The sequence below is a fragment of the Plodia interpunctella genome, chromosome 10, assembly GCF_027563975.2.
Source record: "Plodia interpunctella isolate USDA-ARS_2022_Savannah chromosome 10, ilPloInte3.2, whole genome shotgun sequence".
NCBI classification, from domain to species: domain Eukaryota; kingdom Metazoa; phylum Arthropoda; class Insecta; order Lepidoptera; family Pyralidae; genus Plodia; species Plodia interpunctella.
This window is the reverse complement of record NC_071303.1, coordinates 6540859-6565214: the sequence shown is the minus strand read 5'-3', so window position 1 is coordinate 6565214 and position 24356 is coordinate 6540859. Positions and strand designations below refer to the sequence as shown.

Sequence of the window (24356 nt, the reverse complement as noted above, 5' to 3'; positions counted from 1 at the left end):
TTATAATTTCTGCAGGTAAACATGTCCTTTGAAATTTGCTCAGGCTCTGTCTACACTGTATCTGTATAAAAATAGAGTCGTTTGCAAGTGCAAGCGTACAGTGACGCCGTTGTCACGCTGCGTGGCCGTCACGCTGCGCGTGCGATGACATCCTAACATTCCATACAGATACGTAATATTATAATGATTTAACAATGTCATCTATTTGTTACTGGTAATGTTGTAAATGATTTATAAATAATATTATGAAATTCTTATCCCATTATTATGCTATGCTATCTACTTTATGCTATATTTTATGGTGCAACTGCCATATGCCTCGAAAAAAATCTAAATTGTCCGATCCATGAAACAGACGTCCGACACCGCGCACCGTAATGCACGGTTGTACTTCAACTTCTAAAAATACCTATCATTCGAAACGATCGGACTCATCCATATTTTTATCGGTTCTTAAATATTACTTCAAATTCTGACGTATAGATAAACATTCATATTCTATACGTTAGTAATCTAAATCTACACTAATATTTAAAGAGGAAGTATAGGGCTCGGTTTCACTAGTTATCTTTAACCTACGCAGAAAAATACAAATTACGCCATTTTGTTTTAAAGACAACGGCACGGCGACGGCAACGACAAGTTGACTGGTGCAACTTACCCTTAGTAAGTTAGTGCGAAGGGGTGTAATCTTCAAGACTATAGAACCAATGTCCACATTTTTTCACCTGTAGGAAATTACACTATTTCTGAGGGACATAAGGTTTTTTCTTACCTATCTTAATATTTCCACGAGAGCGAGTAAATCAGTAAATGTAGCGAAGTCAGTAAATGTAGTTTCAAAATGTAAATTTTCAACATATTTTCATATCCGAAATGAAATATTAACAAACCGAAGTTACAGCGGGCGGAGCTGTGTGTAACAGCTAGGGGTAAATATTTTCTTATGCTTCTTTTCTTGAGCCGTCTTTAGAATATAAATTCACAGCGTACCTACTCTGATTATTATGCCTGTTGCGTTTGAGTCCAATAATAAAACAGTTCTCTTCTCTATCAAACCCTACCGAATACTAAAACCTCAGCACAGAAAGTGCATCTCTCGCTAAGAATAAAGCAGGAGCTACATAGTTCCCAGAGCCGTCAAACCAATCTATTTCTATTTGGCGCGTGTCGCTGAAGGACGTCGTCGGCCGCCCACTGAAAAACAAACCCGTTACAGGGTCGATGACCTGCCGGACTCTTTACCATTTATATCGGATATATTTTAATGAGCAATAGTAAAATAATCGCCTTTTTGGAATAAGATCGCATTTTGCGAAGTGCGCAATTACGAAGGGCACATTAAGTGTCAGACACAGACATATAATGCGTAACGTAATTTGATAAATATGTAGATATATTATGACAAAAGTCTGCATATTACCATATTTTTTTAAATATTGCACTTCAATGTCACGCAAAAGTAATCCTCACAGCCAACAACGTGGTTCGCCCCAGCCAAAACACACGCTCAAAAGTACTTCGCGATGTTACGAATCGAATCTGAAGGCACTGAAACATCACGTCATACTTTATTTTACTTGCAAATAACTGAAACAGCAACCATCTGGCTGCTAGTTTTCTTGCATTGTATTCAATATCTGTTTGACATAGACTAGGTATTATTTTGTCACAATCGTTGTCATCATTTATTGACCGATTGGAAGTTGTCTAAGTACGTCCTTTAGAATTTTCGAACGACCAAAACTGAGAAGAAATTTATTTCAGGCTATATTTAATAATAACTATTAACATAAAATAATAATTTTTAACCTTATTTGATAATAAGAATGTTCGGGATAACAAATATTCAGCAAGAGTGAAATAGTTATATAGTGAATTTTCTAATTGTTCTAATACGGAACATGCTGGCCGTAAAGATGGAATTACGCCGGACAAAAAGGTTTACGCCCTATTTATGTCCGGGCTTAAATCTATCTATGGCCGTGTTTCAGTAATGCATATGCGCCGGCCGACCGGTTCGAGGTGCATTCCTGCAACTTGCTAACCTAAACTAAACTTCCTAACTGCTTCGAACGACTTGTTTTGTGAAGAAATTATGAAAACTATTTCGAACTAGGGAAAGTTTACATACGCTTTATAAGTACTTGCATTTCAAGTTGAATGATCAAATGAAGCAGATGATAAAAAATATCACCTACAATTATCTTACCGTATTATTTTAAATAAGTTTTCCCTGAAACTAAATAAACAGCTTGTGATAAATGCATGCATACTACGCATTGTATATTTTAAATTCATTTTTTCACTATATCGGCCATCACTATATAAAAATAGGCTAAATTATCAAATAGATGCATATAGGCATATCTTAAAACCTACACAATAAAACATAAGATCGTGATTAAAAATGAGCGCATTTATGTATTTGTTTGATACGTCAACTTACCTAAGTACTTGTTTTCTAAGAAAGACCGAAGTTGTTAGTGCAATTATTTCAAATCAGATGATTTGACGTTCAAATATCATAAAAATTATTTATATTCGGTATATCCATGTAATGTTTGGGATCACATAAATTCCAGACAACTGTAACATTTTATGTGGTAGAAAGTCATACACTTTTTCTGATTTTTTCGCTGACATCTTAACACCTTTTGTGTCCATTTAAAAACATAATAAAACCTTGAATGTATGCTAAAACTGTAAAACTTGGTAGTAATCAAGATAAGCGTAACATGTTTGCAATTTCAAAAGCAATCTAAGTTTATCTATTCCTTATTTATCACTTCTCCCGTTTATAATTCAGTGCAGGGCTTGCGGGTGCGTGGGCTGCTTTGTCGGCAGCTATGACGACTAAACTCAATGAGATAACTGGAGTCTGGAAGCTGGAGATTGGACACCAACTTGTAGTTAGACTCAGGGCGAATAACCTACTTGGTATTTATATCGGGTCCAAAACCCGAGCTTGTGATAGATTCCGATGTCTCGCGGTGTGCATAGGCGATTGCAAGTTCTGTTTAGCAATGACATAACTATTAGTTATACTCGTACTTATGAACCAATTTGTTCAAAATGTTTAATTCATCATTTATACTACTTATAGATATTTTTATACTACTACCTTACTAACGAAGGTTTCACGATCGATCTTGCTGTAATTCTTTTGAATATTATACTTACATAAATCGTTTAATTCGCAATCTGTAGTTAGTTCTAATTGGTTTGCCTAAATCTCGTATTGAGGGAGATTGTAGTAACTATGAAGTTAAAACATTTAACTATTGCTGGTTTAACATATACTTACACAAAAATTACGAGTACTCTGGTTGATAATTTTATCATCCAGTAAGTATACGAAATCGAGAAGGCAATAGTAAACCACATAATTAAGTAAGCCTAGAAAGCCGTTTTGTGAATGATCACGACCCTCAGCAATGAAGAATACGATCAATAATGAATGAACAGTAAGGGTAAGTTGGACCATCAAAGTTAAGACAAAATGGCGTAGTTTGCGTTTTTCTGCGCACGTTATAAAGTCAATGTCAAAGTTGACTGTGCAACCCATCCTAACTTTCCAATCCTGGCAGTTGCTCTTCGTTATTTTAACAAGTAGCTGATTAGCAATAAATAAGGGCAATGTGTTGTAGGTCTGTACGAACGATATCGATATTGAATTGAAATTGATCGCGCAACAAATCACAATTTATAACTGGTAAGCTAAATAAAGAGAGGCCTTATAAAAAGGCAATGCCTCTTATAGTTAATTAAAATTGATGAAAATGTCCAGTTTCTTAATAGAAAATTATTTGTTTATTTCTTCAACCTTTTTAAGATATATTAGTAGGCCCAAATATACATACATACTACTTTCCACCCTTACTACAAATTAGAATTACTTATTTTAGAAGTAGGTACACATACACCCTAAATATATATCGAATCTTATCTTCTTACTTAAAGCCGTTTTCTCCAGACTGTGCTCGGACTGGTATACATATTCTCTCATTGTAGTCAAACGGGACTTGCTAACAAATCTTACGAGGTGCGATCTGTTATTTAAAATTCTATGAATATATTACAGTTCGATGGGATAAGGACCAGTCTGTCCGCTGCATACACCGTTGCAACTCCTACGCACCACCGCCTTGCCGCATACCAACCGGCTTATCTACCCTGGGTCCTGTATACCTATTAAATTGTAGTGTACCTATGGATATCAAAACGAAAATCATATCCTATGATACATTCCTAAATTCTTCATCTTTGATTACATTAAATGCCCACATATTATAATAAAAATACGTAGGAATCTGATTCTGATGCACACTACTCGTAACAACCTTCCTTGAACTGAAAACCTTCCTTTTAAAAAAATATTGTATCTGAAGTTAAACATTTAAACATAACTAACAAAATAATATGTATTTATGCAATATTTTACTTCTATGGTTACTAATAGAATGTAAAATTAAACTGCCAAAATGAACAGCTCGAATGACTCTTTTTAGCTAAAATTGTGCAAAATACCCTAAACGGCAATGATAACAAGATGTTCTATTTCTTTCTAAAAAAATTGTCAAAGCCACAATGTTAGGTGTACTTGTGTCAGAAATGTTACTCTTCAACATTACAATTGGAAGTATTATAATTTTTAATGAAAACCAAAACAATTAGGTAACTAATTAAAAGTGTTTAGGTACCTATATTATTTGCTTGAAAAATAACAAGTTTTTAAAAGTAACACAAAAACTGTTATAAGTAGGTATACCATATCCGTTACAATAAGCACCCAGGAAATGGGAAATGCTTATTTTTGTTTTTATCAGTCTCCATAATCTCAAAGCAACATAAAAATATTTTTTCGTTGCATCAAATATTGTTGAGGAATGTCAACTTTTTGTGATGAAGGTCCGAAAGCGTCGCAAGGCATAATAGGGGCATATTTTGTTGTACTCAGTACTAAATTCTTAGTTCGTTCACGGCAGATACAGACTAGAGAAACTTAAAGATCATTGAAGAAAGATTGCAGAAGCAGCTTCGTACGTTTCAAGAATTTTGATTCTTTGCTCGCAGACAACCTCGGGCTGGATTGTGAGTGTGATACCATTACCTACCTATTTTCATTCCCAATCCAAAAGCAATGCAGTGCCAATAAATACTTAAAACAAGTTCTTGTATCTTGTTTTTGGTTGTTGCAATGCAGTGCCACAGATTTTATATTGTCAGAATTTATGTTACGTCTCGAATCGATTCTCGTTCTTGGGACGCCGCCGGCCGCGCCGCCGAGGGCGCCAAGACATCACCCGGCTGCCGCGTGCGCATCACGCTCTCTCTGCGTGAGTTTTTATTTATACACAGAATTGTATCTTAGTAATTCTATTTTATTAGTCGTATAGACGGATTAACTAACTATATTTTACTGTGAACAAATTTAATGATTATGTAGATCATTCGAGTGCAATATATCTGAAATTGGTGTTATGTGACTTGGCGCCCCGTCGCGCGCTGCGCGCCCTGGCGCTTGCGCATCGGCTCATTTGTACGCTGGGCCGGCGTCGGGAGGCCGCTCCGCGCCTTTCACCACATTCATTTTACTTTATTATCTACCCTCAATTATACATTTCATTTTAAAAATAAAACAATAGAATTTTAGTTTTTAAAAATTGTGAACACGCCGGAACCGAGTGACAGTTATCGTATTAGTGTTCGTTATTTAATGATATCGGAAAATAAATAAACATTAGACACTTTAGTACTTAAGTGGGACGCAACCAGGCGGGGTGTGTTGATGGACCGTTGTGTGGTGTGACCATATCGTGTGCGATATACATACATGACCTCCCCAAAGCTTGAGATGTCATTGGAACATGAGATTCCTGTGTTGATGAAAAAGGTAATTTTATTTATAGCCGGCATTTTATAGATATTATATGTTAATAAGCTTCATACTTGCATCGTGTTGACTTGGTTTCAATCTAAAAAACATTTTTAACATTGAAGATTGCCCCTGAAATATCTAACGCGGTCATAGATAAGCTTATCAAATATTTATGATCCATCTGTTAGATGACCTTACCTAGTGCCAGTGATAAGCACGAGTAATTGTTTTTCCCTACCAACAACCGCAATGCATAACAAAATGCACTTACCAGTTGTTATCGGTTTTGTAATCGCATTCATTCCACTTTAAAAAAAAATCGAATTTGTATTATTTTGCTACATCATTGTCACTGTACCGTGATGATCATAATATAAACATTGTTTGAGCATTATAATTTGTAAATAATAATATGTTAATTTGTCAATGACTTATCAAGTGCTCGATTGATTAGTTACCCATGCACTTTCATGGTAAACGTTCAAATAAGCTGCATAATTCTAGAGTAAAAAGCAATCTGACAAGATTGCTTTTGTTTGATTGTTTACCCCGCTCACTGGTCAATCTAAAATGTATTAATTCAATGACATCCTTTTTAGGCTCGATTGCATTCAAGAAAAATACAGTGATGTGTTTTACTGGAAATTGCAAGGCAATCTGCCAGCACAAAATATAAACATTACACAAGAGCTCTCTGCAATGAGTTCACGTCGTGGTCGACACGTAACAAATAAAAAACTAAACCCATTAGAAAATTTTATGAAGTTTCGGTCATATATTTTTGATGTATTTTAGTTATTTTATTATTTTTTATCGTGAGTGTGGTCACGACGTCAATCAACCAACAACCTGGAAATAGAACTTCCAAAGTATAACAGAAATCCCAAAACCGGATCGAGGCAGAATTCAGTAATTAAAAATAACAAAGTGGCATGTTGCAATATGAAAAGTGTAGTTTATTATTAGCATAGAAATTTAAAACCTATCTTAATTTGTGCGTTATGATTCGGGGATACTTTTAAATTAAAATATATTTATTTGTAGAATGTATTTATTCCTTTTTTATCTTATACGTTACCTACAATAACTACATTGAACTACAACAAATTAAAAATAACAAACTATTTAAAAATAAAGGAATAAGAATTATATGGTCTATATCTATAAAATGCCAGTCCATGTAGTTCATTGCCTTGAGGTAGCGTAAGGAAGGCTGACAGCGTTACTGCGATGAATGGAAATGCTTATTCTCTGGGCGAGATATACGCTAGCCTTTGTAGAATTTGATTAGATAGTACTTCCTTTTATCTAAAGCCAACCCAGTTATTCTTCTGTGACTTCCTGTTTTATGTTTATGCTTCACTTACCTCTTATGGAATATCCGGATGGAAGGTTTACAACCCCAGTTACGATAATAAATTGCCATTTGCCATTAATCTGGAATTTAATTTACATAGTAAGTATGTGAATTAGCTAGAAATATATATAATTAACGTATTAGTTTTCTGTAAAAAAAAATGTTTACATCGAGTAGTTCTGATAACATTTTTACTTTTTTCCATTTTAGTAATACCAAACCTTGTGACAGAAGGGAAGGGAATTATACTCACTTAACTACTCTTACGTAGATAACTGCCCTTCTTAGGTGTGTATTTTTTGCCCGTTTGAGGCAGTAAATCCCAAAGCAGCCCGAAAGACACGTAAAAAATCTTTTGTTATGTCAGCGACATGTAATAATAAAATGTAAGAATACAGTTACCGTCATTTGTCTTTTTGACGAATATAACAAAAGTAAATGAGTCTACTGGTAGTACTATTTCTATCTTCATGTAATAAATCTTTATCCTTATCATGTATCCAAAAACTAATACTTATGTATACGCAAAAATAAAAAAATAAAAATAAAGACGTAAAGGAGCTAGTTGCTAGCAAAAATATTAAATTTTCTTTGGTCATTGAACTTTTGAAACTAAGACAATGGCGTGATAAATATTATTTTCCTTATCTATTAAGCAGAATACCCTGTAGACACTTCAACCGTAGTATGTATTTGTTACGTAGCAGATATTTTTTGTTATAACAAGTCAACAAAGAGGGAATATTTTATAATTGATTTAGATAATTTAGAATTTATCAATTAGCGCCATCGAATTTCAGTGATTTCACCGTAATGTGGGTTACATGTACATATGTCAGCTTATATATATATATATATATATATATATATATATAACCCAGTTTATTATCACACGGCCACGGGGATCATAAGGCCAGATAGCCACGCTGGCGGCGGATGATCTTGAGGTGCCGATGTGACAAACAAAACATGCATCTTTATAGCCGGTGGAACTCTGGAACTAAGTGACGACACAGTACCAGTACCGAAATATTGTAGATAGCCCGGGCGGTTGTAGAATGTTCGGAAATAGATAAGAAGCTTCGGCACGTTCGTTTATTTCGTCATTATTTCTTTTTTTTATTTCCGTTGGCTGTCAAATTTGACAGCAAAGGGATATTTCCTAGGAACCATTCCTTATGAAACCATCCATTAGGAACTCTTCCTCCTAGCGTAAACGTAGCATGGGTGACAAAAAAGTTACACACACACACACATAAACACAAAAGAGTTATGGTTGTAGGTTTGGGTACGTAACTCAATTTCGCATATCACAAGGAGATCCGAACGCATTACATCAGCTACATTTTTGACATGGTCTTGTACATCGCAGCCGGATCTGCGTATATTCTCCGGAAATCGGACATAAAACCAATATTAACAGCATCTGCAACATACGTCTGCAGTTTTATCTGCAGTTTTCCGATAAAATATAAGAAGTAATTTTCCAGTTAGTGAACTATTCTAGTCCAACTAACTAGTCCATTTTTAACATTCGATATATTACATAAATATCAAATAGGTACCTATTTTATCATTTAGCAGTGAAACAAGCCTTAAGTATCATAGGATTCAATATTTATTAATAGGGTGTAAAACACGAACAAGAAAGTTAAACATAAAAGTGTTTACATTACCAAGTAATAGGTAGAAAGTATCTGATAGGAAGTATGACTTCTTTGTTTCAACATTACAATAGCACCTATCACCTTTTTTGTTCACGCCGTGTAGTTTACGCATATTGATTGCATTTGCCGTTTGAGTATGTGAATTTTTAAGTGTTGGTCACGTTACCAACGTTTTCTTTCTGTGTTTACAAACACAATAGAAAGGCGACGACTGGGCAATAAGCACGCTATGGGCTTCCGAGTGATGCACAAATATTTAAGTAGCTATTTCAATGGTGGTCGCAACAACCAAATAAAGTTCGACGTGCGCGTCTCCGAGTCAATTATTTCAATCAGCTTTCATTTGTCAGAATTGAATAAGTAGAAGGTACAGCGTAGCCAGAAATACATAGATGAGGGCGACGTGTGTGATTGATTTATTAGTATTGTTTAGTGATCTAAATAAATAATAAATTCTAACACTGATTGTATTATCTATTTGAGACATTATTTTATCGTGCGTAATATCGTGTTTTTGGTAGGAACTAGCATCACTCGGCATATTTTTTCACTTTAAAAATAATCTATTTTTATGTAATGATGATCAACTCAGGGGAAAAGTTTCCAAATAAATTGTGCGATGTGAAAGCGCACTAAGTTTTCTTAACCGGTTAATGGCTTACAATCAACTTCAGTATTCCATATTTATAAACCAATAAGTAATCTCGTTTAGTCTGTTTGAGAAAGTAACCAGTTTGAACTAGTGGGCACTTTAAAAATATATTAGTGCTAACCTAAATTGTATCTAAGTATATTTTACGGGTGAACAAGCACTAGCCTTTTTAAAACTCTTGGTTTTGTCAATTTCCATATGTACCTACGTTGTTACTGTATGTGCAAGAGGTCAAATAAAACATTCCGATGTTCGCTAATTAAGTGTACAATGTCACTCACAATAATAATATTGGAAGAGGTTAAAGTGCAGGTTTATCATGAGGGGCGGAGCGTCGTTGTGTACTAGGTGTCTGCTCATCTAAGTATTTCCACTACGTCTTCCGTATCGAGCGATTACGATTGATGTAACGGAAAGTTCGATATCTCCATAAAATTTCTAGAAACACGTAAGGTTGCTTTAACTTTGACTTTACCCTATCTTGAAATTACCGTAACTACTTTGATATTAAACGCTGATATACACACACAAACCCAAATTATCTCCAAAAAATATCTCCGCCACTCCTTCCTAATCTGTCAATCACTAAATTACTAAATAAAGACTACAACCAGACCAGTTGATTAGTATAAGTTGCAAGAAATAGCAGAAACAATGAATGGGTTTATATTTAAAGTTATCGGAATATCATCGAAACAGATTCCTATCGTTGCCACTTGATTAATATTTTATGTAGCTGAAAATAAATGACGTCGAGGTAACTTTTAAGATTTCCAGAAGCCTCTAAATCTATATTTTATTTATCTATCTCAAGTGAGCGCTCTCCCGGTTGCTTCTGTTTACCAATATTATCTTCTCCTCTTTCTAAGGTCTTCGGCTACTTGAATGTCAGACCAATGACACGCGTCTTAATGACATCAAGCTTCTTGGTTTATCTCTTTGCCAGGACTAGTTGGATTGGATCTATATTCTATTATATAGATCCAATATATTATTCTATAAGCGATGTAATACTGATGGCGCGTGATATCTATTTGCATAGCTGACGCTGAGATGGGACTATTTTGGAACACAAAGTGAAAGTCATGACATCGTGCAAATAGCACGAGGATATTCCTGGCTATTTTTACTTTGTTTACTTTTACCATGTTTTTATATCGATGATCCAAATGCGTTAAATTCCCGCATTTTTATCTTTAGATTAGCTTTCAATCGACCTATTAAAACTATTTGGTGACAGGTTGTGTTTATTATGTGTGAAAGCAAATCTAAAATTTTCCAAAGTTATTTGAAGGACAAAAAGTAACAACTGCGCGTCAACACGTGTCTATTCAAATAAGTAGTAGTAAGAAATAAAACATGCTGGAACCGAAACGTTTAGAAAATGATGTAAGTATAACAGCAGTATTATATTGCCGGAAGAGAGCTGTTCCACAAATAATGTTTGACACATGGTTGGCACCAGCTACCAGCTAGAATTTTCAATGAGGCAACGAAAATAATTTGCTCCCAAATATTATCTAACTCTGACGGGAAATATTATGGGTTGACAATTCTATTATACGATGCTGTATTATTTAGATACGATTCTGAAATATAAATAATGTCTAATTCCAACTTTTTTTTGCATAGATAAAGGACTCCTAGACTCTGTCTTAACTTGTTAAATTCCTGACTATGACAGAAAACCAAAGACCGACCACCTTTAATGTTCCATAAGAAAGCACCATACTCCATAAGAAAGCACCATGCTCTATAGGAGCCATAGCTCCTAAAAGGTAGATCTAGAATAAACCTATTTCCAAGTTCCAAAGATTTTCTTTTTTATGTATTTCATTATTTACACACTCAATAAGCTCATCCAGAGATATTTGTGCAATTTTTAGTAAACGGCGTAAATACTTATCACTGTTATCGTTGTCAACGCTACATCACTCACTTTGACTGTCCGAACTATTCTATAATCCTATATTTAAACGATACTATCCTTCCAAACTGTTCTGCCTCACTGTTCTGAACCCGTGGGTGAATTTCACGAGCGTTTCGAACGGCGCCGTGGGCTATCATTAGTGTGTATTAAATTGTACCATACGCAGTAATCAATTTACTTATCCTATTTTATAAATAAGTAAATTTCGGGTACAATGTTAATTTTATAAATGATAAAAAAAAAAGATTATTAAATAAATGCGACACTAATGGAACGTTACACACCGCGTTCAAACAGTTATGAAATAGAATCTATTCTCTCTCTAGCTAGCGACCGATTGAAACGCAACTAATAAAGTTGCGTTTGTATTATTGTAATGATTCAGCAGCATTTTAGAAAAAAACAGTGTTGTATTATGTTAATTAGTATACAATGCTACTATACTCATTTATTCCGTTTTTCAGTGTTGGCTGAATGAAAAGAGAGCAACTACTTGGTTAAGATAATAAATTATAAAAACAATTACCGAACGACAGGATTCTTAATTATTATTAGGATATTAGAATACGAGTAGTTGGTAATGTATGTAGTTGTATATGTAAGTATGAATAGCGATGTGTGAGTGTTGGCGTGAGTAGCAGTACCAACTGCCATAATCCACATAAGCGGATGACCGCTACGTGCCCTCTAGGACGTTGAGCAAATCAACTCTTGTTTTGGTCAAGAACTAGACATGCCAAATTAAATACCATTAGGACAGAATTCCTCGACTTGAATATTAAAACGATAACGGATTATATTTGCAAGATTAAGACTTATCATATGAATTATTTGGATATTCTAGTCCATTATTTTGTAAAATAATACCATCTCAGAAATGGTTGTCAGTGTATGTCATATATTGAACATTTAAATAACGTAAATCTGAAGTGCAAATTGTAACCGACAATATTATTACATGTAATATAGGTACAATTACATAATTTTAAATTTACAGTGAATTAATATTTTGTTCAATTCACGATTATTTAACCTTTTTTTTATAAATGTTTTGGTGAATATTCGATGCGAACCATCAAGCAAATTGCAAGGTGTGTATTGAACGTTAGTTACAATATAAAAAAATATAAGTATTTGATCAACAGAAATCAAATTTTCTGACTCAATAAGATAGTATTTTTTTTTTGTTATTGTACATTTTTCGTTGTTATTGTAAATTATCTTGTTTGTATTTGAAACCGAAAATAGCATCGTTCTCCAGTTTACCGAGTCATCACACACCTAATGTATTTTTATGATTATATTGAAAATATGACTACAGATTGCAAGGACATTGCAATAACCAGGTCATTTACTCGGCATCCTCACAATGGTCCGATTGACCATATCTCTTCACAATCATTAGAAGTCTTTATCGATGAGTTCGATGACCGAGCCTTATCACTATTCTTCATTGAGGACTGTAACGTGCCTCTAACTCTATTGTATGACAGTAGCAGATATAATATTATCTAAATTACCTAAGTACGTAAGTACGTCATTTTGTTCATGGTATGCGATATCAACTGTGAAATTGCTAACAGTATTACCGTACGTTTGCATAATGCATACTTCATGAATATATTTATGATAATATTTTGTACTAGTCGTCTGACTATCAAACTCGCCAAGAATTTTGGGATATAAAATTCCCTAACTTTGCTTCTTTCAGTCAATGCTTGGATGACAAACACCTAATATTTCAGATAGTGGGATTATAGATTGACATTCTTATACCTTATAATATTTACGTTTAGATAACATAGACATTGATATCCCAAAGATAACATGGCGTCTGTAAATGTTATCCATAAGCATGTTAGATAAAAATATGTACTTTTATTGTAAACACTGTTAAAAATACTTTCTTTTTTATGCAGTTAAATAATTCCTATTTAAAATTTATATAATGGGAATAATCCTAATCAGCTCGCAGTTCCGCCTGCGGTAGACTATGTTTGACCTTTGGTCATTAATATCTATTTCAATCAAAATCGGCCCAGCGATACGCGTGAAAGCGTGACAGACAGAAAGATACACAAACTTTCGCATTAATAAAATAATTGTTTGGATGCGTTGTTGTTATTATTTTATACTAGCTGATGCCCACGTCTTCGTTCGCGTGGCCGAACGCCTTTTGGCGACGAACGAATTTGTTCGGGTTTCTGAAGAGTTGCTCATCCTGGAGAAAGCCACATAAAGTCGTAATTTATACTTCAACAGGAAATGCTCATTAGCCTGAAAAACTTTTGTTAAAGCGTTATTTCTTTATTTCCTATAGTTTAGCTATCATGAATCAGGCATCATGAATAAGGTGTTCTAGATCTTTGATTTTTATTCCTAAACAGAAAATGCTCATCACACTAAACAACTTTTGTTAGGGCGTCATTTCTATATTTCCTATAGTTTAGCTGGACCATTATGGGTTTGCATCAGGTATTCCACTTTTCAAAATAGTTTATACCCTATATGTTGCCCGGGCTAAACAGCTATATAACAAAAAAGTTTCATTCGAATCCGTCCAGTACTTTCGGAGATACAGTCATTCAGTCTCTTCCAAATTACAATCTGAATATTATTGATGAGATTCAATCTAAGAATTGGGATGATATAAGTAAATGGAATTGAAGAGTATCGTAATATATAATAATCCGTATATACGCTAATCCACCTCGTCTATGCCTTCCATATGAATGATGAAGACACGTTGGTATGCATTGCATAGCGTATTTTTGTTTTCACAATATTTGTGCAGGTAACGTTTGTGTTTATATGATTTTATCACGAAATATCACTAAATATTATCAATTGGTCGATATATTTTACATACCTTTACAGACATGTGTTCATTTCTTGATTTCCACAAAATTTATCTATATTATCAATTTGTTTATGTCTATTATCATTATTATGCGTCTTATTAATATTTTACAAGTAGCTACAAAAGTAGGTAGGTGTAAGTACTTTCTCCGATTGTTTTGACTTCGTCATCATGCTATCCATTCGTGAAAGGCATATTGTTTACTTTCGGGTGCAGCAATGATATACTTAATTGAAATCCTAGTGATAATGAATGTTTTTCATGTTGTTTTTGACGTTTATTCTTTGATTTTAATTGAATATTTATTTTTGGAAAATCGCGCTATATTTTTGGAAGGTGACATTGCATTATCTATTTGAATTCAGTTTTACCAGCTTGGCGCCGATACTGTGCTCTATTATATATGCGTGTGTAAGTGATTCACCCACAAAAATACGAGTATATGAAACTTATATTTTGTCCAAAGGCATGTGAACTATGTCGATATTTCTTTGTAGCGAGAGAGATTGATCACATATTTTTGGCACTACATCAGTAATAAAAAAGATACAATTTTATATTAAAAGTTACTTTTTATCGCATGACTAGAAACTTTGTCAGATCACATGCTGCATATGAACCACATTAACAGTACAAGTGGCCGGTCGATATTGTTTATGGACAATAAGTGAAGTAGCCATGAAGCGTGGAGGGGACTGATTGAATAATAGAGAAACTCATCTCAAAGAACTATATTTATCATTAGGTCCTACCAAAAGCCCTATATCACGCCCTTTTGTCGTCTTGGCAAGGACTACTTGTATAGTTTACACACTATTGTAGATGAGGTCGTAACTACATTGGGTAACTAGATATTTGAAGCGCTATTATGGTGGAAATATTCAGGATAAACTGTTTCACAATCATTAAACTTTTTTCTATAGGTGAGTGTCGATATTGATGGAGTTTTGTCAATTATGGTGAATTTTAAAGAAGGGTTCAATGTCACAATATTTATATAATCAAAGACCGTCTGAGCGTCGCGCCCATTCTTTATAGGAGCCAGATATATTTTCGGGAGCAGCGCCCACGTTTTGTGACGCTTTGTTTTTGGCGTTAGTTCTAATCACGTAACGTGAATAACGGCGTAGTCCGTGATTCGTCATACATGCCATCCCTTCCTTGGGGAACATGAACGACGGGATATGTTGATGAGGAATGCATATATGAAATACGAGATGTAGCGTCGCATTCTCCAGTACAATTAATTACAATTAATTGAATCAGCAGCGGCTCATTTTCACAGAGAACATTAAAGTTACGTTTATATTCAATATTTAAAAACCTTGGTACTTAGACATCTCAACAATTTTAAAATCACAGGTTCAGTAAATTAATATTTACTGAATTTTAAAATTGTTGAGTATTAATATACTGTACATCGCAGACTGGAGAGCATCGTCACAAAGTGTTAGCTGAGTGGTGATGATGAGGTCACTGTAAGACTTTTAGGATCTCGACTCATAGCTTACTTAGCTATGAGGATGTGCCTTTTTGATCTCACCAATCCAGCGAGATGTGAGTTATATGTTTTGTTAACTCCACTCCGTGAAGTTGAGAATAATTTGTTGTTAGGTTATCTATTGTACAGTAGGTACATTTAGATTTTTATAAATAAAAGTAAGTGAACGTGTTCTTAGTTACAATTGTCTTGTTTGTATGATCCCCGCGAACATGTTGCTTATGAAATTCAATCGTGGTATCACTTGATATCATATCCTAAATTAAACTGCTATTGTTGCTGGTGCACCGACGACGCTCGACACTGATTGAATCGGATTGTTTTTGTTCGATGTTATCATCTCCACTTAGGCAAAGTCTGGTGAAGTGCGTCAACCAGCTGTTACTGTCACGTGAATCAATTTATTTTCGCCGTTTGTGCTAGTTAATTAAGAGCAATTTCAGGAGGAACCATAAAACTTTTGGGTCAATAATATATGTTTGTCCATGGCGAGTCTGAAAATGGGTATTTAACTTTATGTAACCTTAAAATTAGTTAATCACCATTGAATATAAAAAAATAATAATATAGGTATTTTTTGGATTTCTATTTCGGTTTTTATCGATACTCGGGTATCCCTAGAGCATAACGTCACTGAGTCGGTGGGGTCATGGCTACGCTCTAGTTCGTAGTGTCATTACCACATAAATAGATCATCCGGTGACCTTCGAGCTGCCACAACTAAGGCAGAGAGATTTTCTCTTTCTCGAAACAGATGCGAAAAATTTAAATATTTTATTTTAGTTTGTACAATTTTAGCCTGGCACAGCATGGGATCATGAGTATGTGCCAACTCTTAAAAGCTGTAACGTTGGACGAATTTGCACATAAATGTTTTGATTGAAACGGGCAACGGATGTAGATTTTTATGATATATATCATCATGTTCAATATCCAATAGAAATGTGCAAGCAAGAACAATTATATTTTTTATATTATTAATACCCGTATTATACCTAAGTATTTGGTATTATATCTACCAGGTATTATATCTACTATGAGGTCAAGCCTCATAATTTCAGTGACTACTTTGATAACATTGCGATGATTCATTTATTTACATGATATTAATTACTTATTTATTTTTAAATCGCTGTAAGTAGCTGTTTTTTCATGATGTTTTTATCAATAGATATTCATGCAAATTACGTAGCTACATTTTATCTTGGTATGAGTGGACATAGCTAAAACCACACGGTTTTAGCTCGTTTTATTTCGATATCTTATCAAGTTCATTCACACTTGACATTTAACTTAGTCTTGATAAATTAAAATGATAAATAAACACCCCCACTAAATGAAATATTTTAAGGAATGCTTAAATTTGTTACTAAAAATTTGCATCTAAATTAATCTGAATTTGAATCCGAGATTTCTTCAATTACGATTCAGCCTCAACGGCTGAGCGGATTTTAAGACTTTTTTCGCTCTTGAATATCATTATGGGACTTACAAAGGCCATGATCCCCACTATGTAGACTGTTAAAAATCATTTATCATATTAGTAATACATATAGCTTATATATTAGTAATACATATACCTTTCGTGACTAAAATTAAGTACATTATATATTATGCATGTAGTAGTAACATGGTTTCTTTGTTAATTTCAGACGCAGATGAACGGTGATCGTGCGGGCTCACAGTGCGGTCTCACGTCGCTCCTGCCGATGTCGTGTCGCGGGCGTGCCGCCGCCTTCGCGCGCGACCTACACTCGCGTCTACGCAACCTCGGCGCGCCACAGGACGACGACGGCGAGAGCAGCTGGCTCACCAAAGAAAATGCCGCTGCTCATCGTCCCGCCACATCCGCCCAATGTGACCACGACACCTTCTACGATTTTGAAATCGAATGCGAGAGTCCGTCCAGCCCCGTGGATGAATTTGACGCCCCATTTCCCGAACGAAATACTAATGATGATGAACCACCTTTCTACGATATTGATTCCGATCCAGATATCAAGGGACAAACGAAAACTATGCAAACAGATCAAATAAAAAATGGATTCACATTCTCCACTGCTTTTTATACTGAATCACCAATAAAACATCAACCAGCTCCTCGTGAAAATGGACATGCTGATAAGCGGCTGTTCTCAGCTATTACTTTTGAGGGTTGTGCGCGACAAAATAGCCTGGATGAAGTCGATAATGCTACAATGTCTCCGGTGATGGATATGGATCGTCTCAGTTTACCTAATCTTACGAGTGTTACCTTAGACAGTGATTCAGAATTTGAATCTGCAAAAAGTGAACCCTCAGATATTGTCGATGAAGTCTTTCAAAATGATAGATTGGAAAATGATCTTACGGACTGCATTGAAAATTTGTCATTTGCGGAAGCGGAAGTCACTAATGAAGAAAATTTAATAGTAACGAATAATAATGATGAAAATTGTACAGAAGATAATAAAGAAACGAACGGTTTAGAAATTATAACCAGTGAAGTGCTTAACGAGAAAGAAACATCTCCTGTTCCAGAAATTGAACCATCTTTATTGTCTGCAGAAATCAACATTGAAGACAATGAAGACATTGAAGATTATAGACCTCAACGAGTTCGACGTTGTTCCTCACTTAAAACAGGCAAAACGCCTCCTGGAACACCAGGAAGGAAAAAAATTGTGAGGTTTGCTGATGTACTGGGTCTAGACTTAGCAGATGTCAAAACTTTTATGGATGAAATTCCTGTTATACCTACGTCTGCATACGATGATCTCACTGGGTGCGACGTGGCAAGTTCTCCTCCAGTGCGGCCACAGCCTAGACTCGGCTCGCTTACGCTGGTTCCTCTATTTCAGCTACCTCGTGATGTTACGGAAAAACTAGAATTGCAAAATGTGTGCCTTGAGAGTGCGCGAGTGTGCGACGGCGTGCACGTGACCGTGTGCGGCTCCGTGCGGGTGCGCAACTTGGACTTCCACAAAACTGTACATATTCGATACACTATGAACCGATGGAAAACCTACACGGACTTACAGGCTACATATGTGCAAGGTTCTTGTGATGGTTACTCGGATCGCTTCCAATATGTCTTATATGCACCTGCTATAACATCTGGGCAGAGATTAGAAATCGCTGTGCGATTCCAATGCAAAGGACAGCAGTTTTGGGATAATAACAGCGGCGCTAACTACTGCTTCGACTGTTTAGCATTAGGTATGAACACAGTTATACAGCAGTCGCCTCCGGGGCCTCTGCACCCGATCGTCGACTGGCATCCATCATTCTACTGACACTGTGAGCATTGTCCGAAGAGATGAACAAGCCAGCATCGGGAGGTCGATGGCGAGCGAACGAGAACGGGCCGAGCGGGCCGGCGGAGCCCCGTGAGAGTCACCCGTTGCTAGTCACATTCCTGTGCCTATATTAACTGTTGTCAGTTTGTAAGGCGAGAGTGAGCGTGGAGTTTAATGAGGCTTAAAAGTTGTAAACTATTTTTGTGATATGAAGTAGACTAGGAGTTAGATAAGAAATTTAAATCAACGAACTAGCATCTCGTTCAGAGTGCCATCAGCAATATAGATATTTGGAGTTAACTATATTTTTCGTTTAGTATTTGTGAACTATTAGACTGTAGAATATTGTCCCCGAAGGCATAAAACCTTCAACTCAGGAGTGGTCTGGCGGCGGGCGCGGAGCGAGCCCTCACTCTTCTGTTACTGTAAATAATTTAGTGCGAATGAGATTCGAATTGTATTTACATTATTTTAATACGATTTTATACAAAACTACTAGCCTTATGTATTAAATTATATCTAGGTCTATCGTCGATATCAATGCAGCTAAGCATCATCTAGGTAAACACGATGTCTTAATGAAATGTAGACAATCATTCATAGTTTTAATCATGTTGAGATAAAATTATTAAAAATATATCAACCTTTGTTAAATCTTTACAACGTCAACGTCCTTTGAATTTTTATTGAAGCAAGCCTTTATAGTCAGTTATTTTCATAATGTAGGTAGCTGAATGACGTTAAAGGTGTAACAGTTAAAGATTACAATTATAAATGTTTTATATTACTATTACTATATGAATGTTATGAACTGAATACATTTAGAACCTATTTTTATATTAACAACACAAACTCATGACACAATTTTCTATCCAAGAACTGATAAATAGAATTGTTGATATTCGGTTTGAGATTTTTTTATATAGAAGACTATTTTGAAATTATATTAATTTAAATTATTGTTATTTTTAAGCAATAAATTGAAATATTTGTTAGGCCGTTATATTATTATATATTTTATGTACCTGAATTTTTGAATTGTGGCCATATTAATTTTATACTACGTGATGAATTGCGACATCGCTGCCTCTCCTATTAAACTTTGTTCAATATTTGACACCTGTTTTAATTTTAATTTCTTACATAATAATAAATTAATGTGCATAAATTTTTATACCATGTAGTTTCACTTCCAATCTTTATATATATTTAATCGAAGTATATTTCAGTTCTGTAGCATACACATTTTATGAACAGACATGCTGATCGAGCACCTCCAAATGTTTGTGGGCTAGCTGGCGAGGGCTAGATGATGCAGCGGCAGTTAAGGATAGAAATAACGACGGTCACTATCTTGACTTGGTAAATCTGACAATATAATCAATATTATCATCATAAAATACAAAAAAACTATCAGTTAGATATAATTATAATCAATACTAAGAAAATGTAATCGGTAAGAAATCCGTTTCCTAGTGAAAAGGCCTCTATTGTAATATTATATTAAAAGTAGGTAGATATCTTAATGCATATTATGATAAAAAGGCTATAAACATAATTCGGAATTGAAAATTACAAACAACTTGTTAATATCATAAACGCTTTATTTAAATACCTAAAGGCGAATTTACTTATATCACAATTTCTGGGATGACATTTAAAAATAGAAAATGAGATAGGAGGAGGAGGTCTCACCTCCGCAGTCAGATAAATTTATCTTAAACATAAACAAGACATAATCTTGTGCTTGTAGACTGATTTTTAACAAAGAACAATAGGTATTACTCACTTGTATATAAACGTTTATATCATACGTCATAATCTGTTTACTCCGTTTAACACTTGGGTATATCTAAAATTAAATATATTTTGTTAACTTAAAAATATTTCTTTACAAGTTGTAAACAGATTTCATGATTAGGTATAGCAAGATTATTTCTGGGAAATCAAATAGCTTTTATACACATAAAAAAAAATAATAAAAATTACATCACAACATTTTATTCTTCTTCAAATCAGAATATTCAATTTCACAAAATTTTGTTGGCGTTTTAATTTAAAGAAATTCACAACATAAGTAGAATATCTATTTTGTGTTTTTGTTTTTTCCTAATCTAATACAAGATCGATATGAAATGTGCACAAAACACAATGACTCTTTAAATAAAACAATATCCTTAATACTAATTTTAATAACAATATACATTGATTTGCCTCGACGCATATGAACTAACATGGAAGATATTAAATATTCAAGGTAATCTACCTTTATAATTATCTGATAATTATTTAAAAAAATAATTATCAGATATTTAATTTTAAACCCAATAAAAATATTAAATAGTATGATTTTTAAATTCACAAATATTTGGTAGGGTATAAAAAATAAAAATAGGTAACAGGACAGGATTAATAATGGTGAGAGAACGTAATTATTTATATATGTATCGGAAGAGTAACTATGGTTACATAGAAGAGTACAATGTGATGTAAGTATATGTTCCTTTAATCCTACGAATTAAAATAAGTATAAAGTTTATTTAATTTATAGCCTCAACTAATTCATGGCTAAATTATAACCACATAATAAAAATGTTCTGTATAAGTAACCTAGCATATTTACAAACAGAGGATAGAATTTTATAACCTTACTTCAAGAGAATGTGCTCTTAACACTGGAATTAAGTTGTTACATTTTTTTAATAAAATGTAAAAATGCTATTAAAACTTTCAATTCGCCGATATTTGGCGGACTTAGGGAAGCTGCTATTACATATAATTTTATTTAAATTACTTAAATTATAATTTGTCGAACCATTTTAAACTACTTAATCCGAAACAAGAGATTTCGATAAGTGGACGTCTGTACATTTTTTCTTCAGCGAAGTTAAAAAATTCCACCTTGTACACGGCATATCAGAGAAAACAACTTAATTCTAGAGTCCAGTCTGTTGGACTAGTATTAATACACTTTGTTGTTAATATTGCACTAACCACTCATGTTAAGATCCTTACGTACATAGGAAATACATTAAATAATTTAATTAAACGTTAGTATCCATGGTTAGTCTTCTTGGCAATATACAAGGAGACGCTAAGTAACTAAGGAGGCATACATTTTAATTCTTAGAATATTTGATTTTTTGCTCACCTAACACTTGATTTGACATAATAGAACTTAATAGTTTAGGTCACCAGAGGTTCCTTATATATATTTATTACTATTTCTGCTTGAAGGTTTAATAAATTAAAGTCAAAAATCATTCTGATGGCCAATGCAGTGTCCTTGGTTTTCTGTCATTAGTAACAGTATGGCAGGTCGCGCAGTACGCGCAGCGTAGTTACACAGCTCATTACTATTACGCGCATAAATTCGCGCGAAATATATACCATAGGCAGAGAAAAGTATACACTTCCTCATATCTTTCGTTTCGCTCATACAAGATACAAATACACGAGAAGAGAAAGAGTGCTAACATCTTTTGTCCCTCACCGTGTGCCCTGTTTACAAAGCCCAATCTGCCGCTAAATCTGCCGGAAAATCTTCCATCACATTCGGGTACATTAGCCCGTCTTTAGTTTTCTTTGTCTTGTCTACTGGGAATTTACAAGAGGTATTGACAGCCCTATTTATCATGATTAAAGTTTAAAGTCTATTAGATGGCGCGTGCAGCGTCCGCCGCTTCCTGGCGGGCGCGCTGGCAGGGTCGCGAAGCGCGCGCAGCTGCAGGTGCAGCCGCTGCTTGCAGAACTCGTAGAACTCGATCTCGCGCGTGAAGTTCGCGCGCACCAGCTGCTTCACCGCCTCCGACACGGGCGGCTTGAAGGCGTTGCGGTTGATGCGGTTGAACGTCGACAACTCTTCTGGGAATGGAATATGGCGACTGTGTAATTTTTGTTGTACTTATTTCTACAATTGTAGCTTTTGTTTGCGACTTCACCTCAATTTTCCATGGGTACGTTACTACATTTTTAACTATACGTTTAACTAAAATATCAATATTACGATTAATCGAATAGATAAAGCGTGATTAGCTTCTTAATGAAATTTTGCATATACGAGTAGTTGGAGCATGAAACAAATTGATTAAAAGATGAGAATCTTGCACGCTAAAACTGTTAGACGGATTTTCGTTCTTTTTGATTTTCATATAAAATATGAAAACTACAATAACTATAATCCAAAATGAATTGGTTCTTCTAACATAACAGTAAGGCAGATTTTGACTTGGTACCTACTTACATATTTAATAGTTTAGGATTATGATTTATGATATACTTACCTAACATTTTAGACCTAAATTTCGATGACGACTTGACTACGGATCATATTTATAATCTTTGATAAAATCCGTCCAGCCGGTTTGTCATAACTAAGTATAAAAACATCCGTACTTTCGTATTTATGCATTTATAATTCACTGGAGTCATAGAGTTCACGCGAACGAAGACGCGGGCATCTGTTAGTTGATTAACAAAATGTACCTATAAATAATGATCACGTGTTTTGTAACGTGGTCAATAGAAAAATAAGGGATTGATTATGATTGACCCACAATTTAACCATACCAATGTATATGTGACATGTGATAAACTATGAACTGACATTAAGACGTGACGACCAATAATATAATTCTAACCAGAAACTCTGTTTACTTTGTGGCTTTTAATAAAAGAAATGATAGCCATAAGCGATAATTTTGTTTTTGAGTACATTTTTGGCACAAGTAGCTGCTTAAGTTTGCCTTCATCATTACATTTATTCGTGAATTCGTTAAGACATTAGGTGTAACTCCAGTTTTTATTCCACTCATGTACCAAATTCGTCTAAATAGCTTCGTTTAAATAATTTGCAAACATGTTCACAAAAAGTCTTTCTTCCCATTAGACTTACCAGTAAAATAAAAGTCCTGTTAATTTTATCTCAGGAAGTTGAAAGTAAGTAAAAGTTAATCTCATTAATATGGTACCTACAGATGAAATTTCACTTATTTTCAATGCCATTGCTTCGAAACTAGTTTACTACTGTTCTATACGGGAAATATACGATAATATTACTATTTGTGATACAAAGCACACAAAAAATTGAAAAGACATGAGACCGGTAATACAATCGTGGGAAATGTAGAAACGCAGAGAAATCACAGAAAATAATATTGCTTTGCATACTGAGGTAGGCGCTCATACTCAGTGAAAGAAACGTCTCGTGAGGTTAAATTGAGTAAGTAAA

General features: G+C 34.5%; 2 protein-coding genes across 9 annotated transcripts in view; one reads left to right on the top strand and one right to left on the bottom strand.

Moving 5' to 3' along the window:
• Window positions 1-20300, top strand: part of Gbs-76A (Glycogen binding subunit 76A) — a 32599-nt gene extending 12299 nt beyond the window's left edge. For 2 of the 4 annotated variants that reach the window (XM_053750284.2, XM_053750283.2), the window contains exon 2: window positions 17501-20300. In XM_053750284.2, the coding sequence (XP_053606259.1) occupies window positions 17507-19123 (1617 nt within the window). In that variant the 5' untranslated portion in view covers window positions 17501-17506 and the 3' untranslated portion in view covers window positions 19124-20300. Of the gene's footprint in view, window positions 1-5219; window positions 5340-5743; window positions 5897-17500 lie in introns of those variants that run through there. The other 2 variants (XM_053750281.1, XM_053750282.1) reach the window with 2 other exon arrangements.
• Window positions 20301-20706: 406 nt separating this feature from the next.
• Window positions 20707-24356, bottom strand: part of pip (pipe) — a 63082-nt gene continuing 59432 nt past the window's right edge. For all 5 annotated transcript variants that reach the window (XM_053750288.2, XM_053750285.2, XM_053750287.2 and 2 more), the window contains exon 10: window positions 20707-22990. In XM_053750288.2, the coding sequence (XP_053606263.1) occupies window positions 22773-22990 (218 nt within the window). In that variant the 3' untranslated portion in view covers window positions 20707-22772. The remainder of the gene's footprint in view (window positions 22991-24356) is intronic.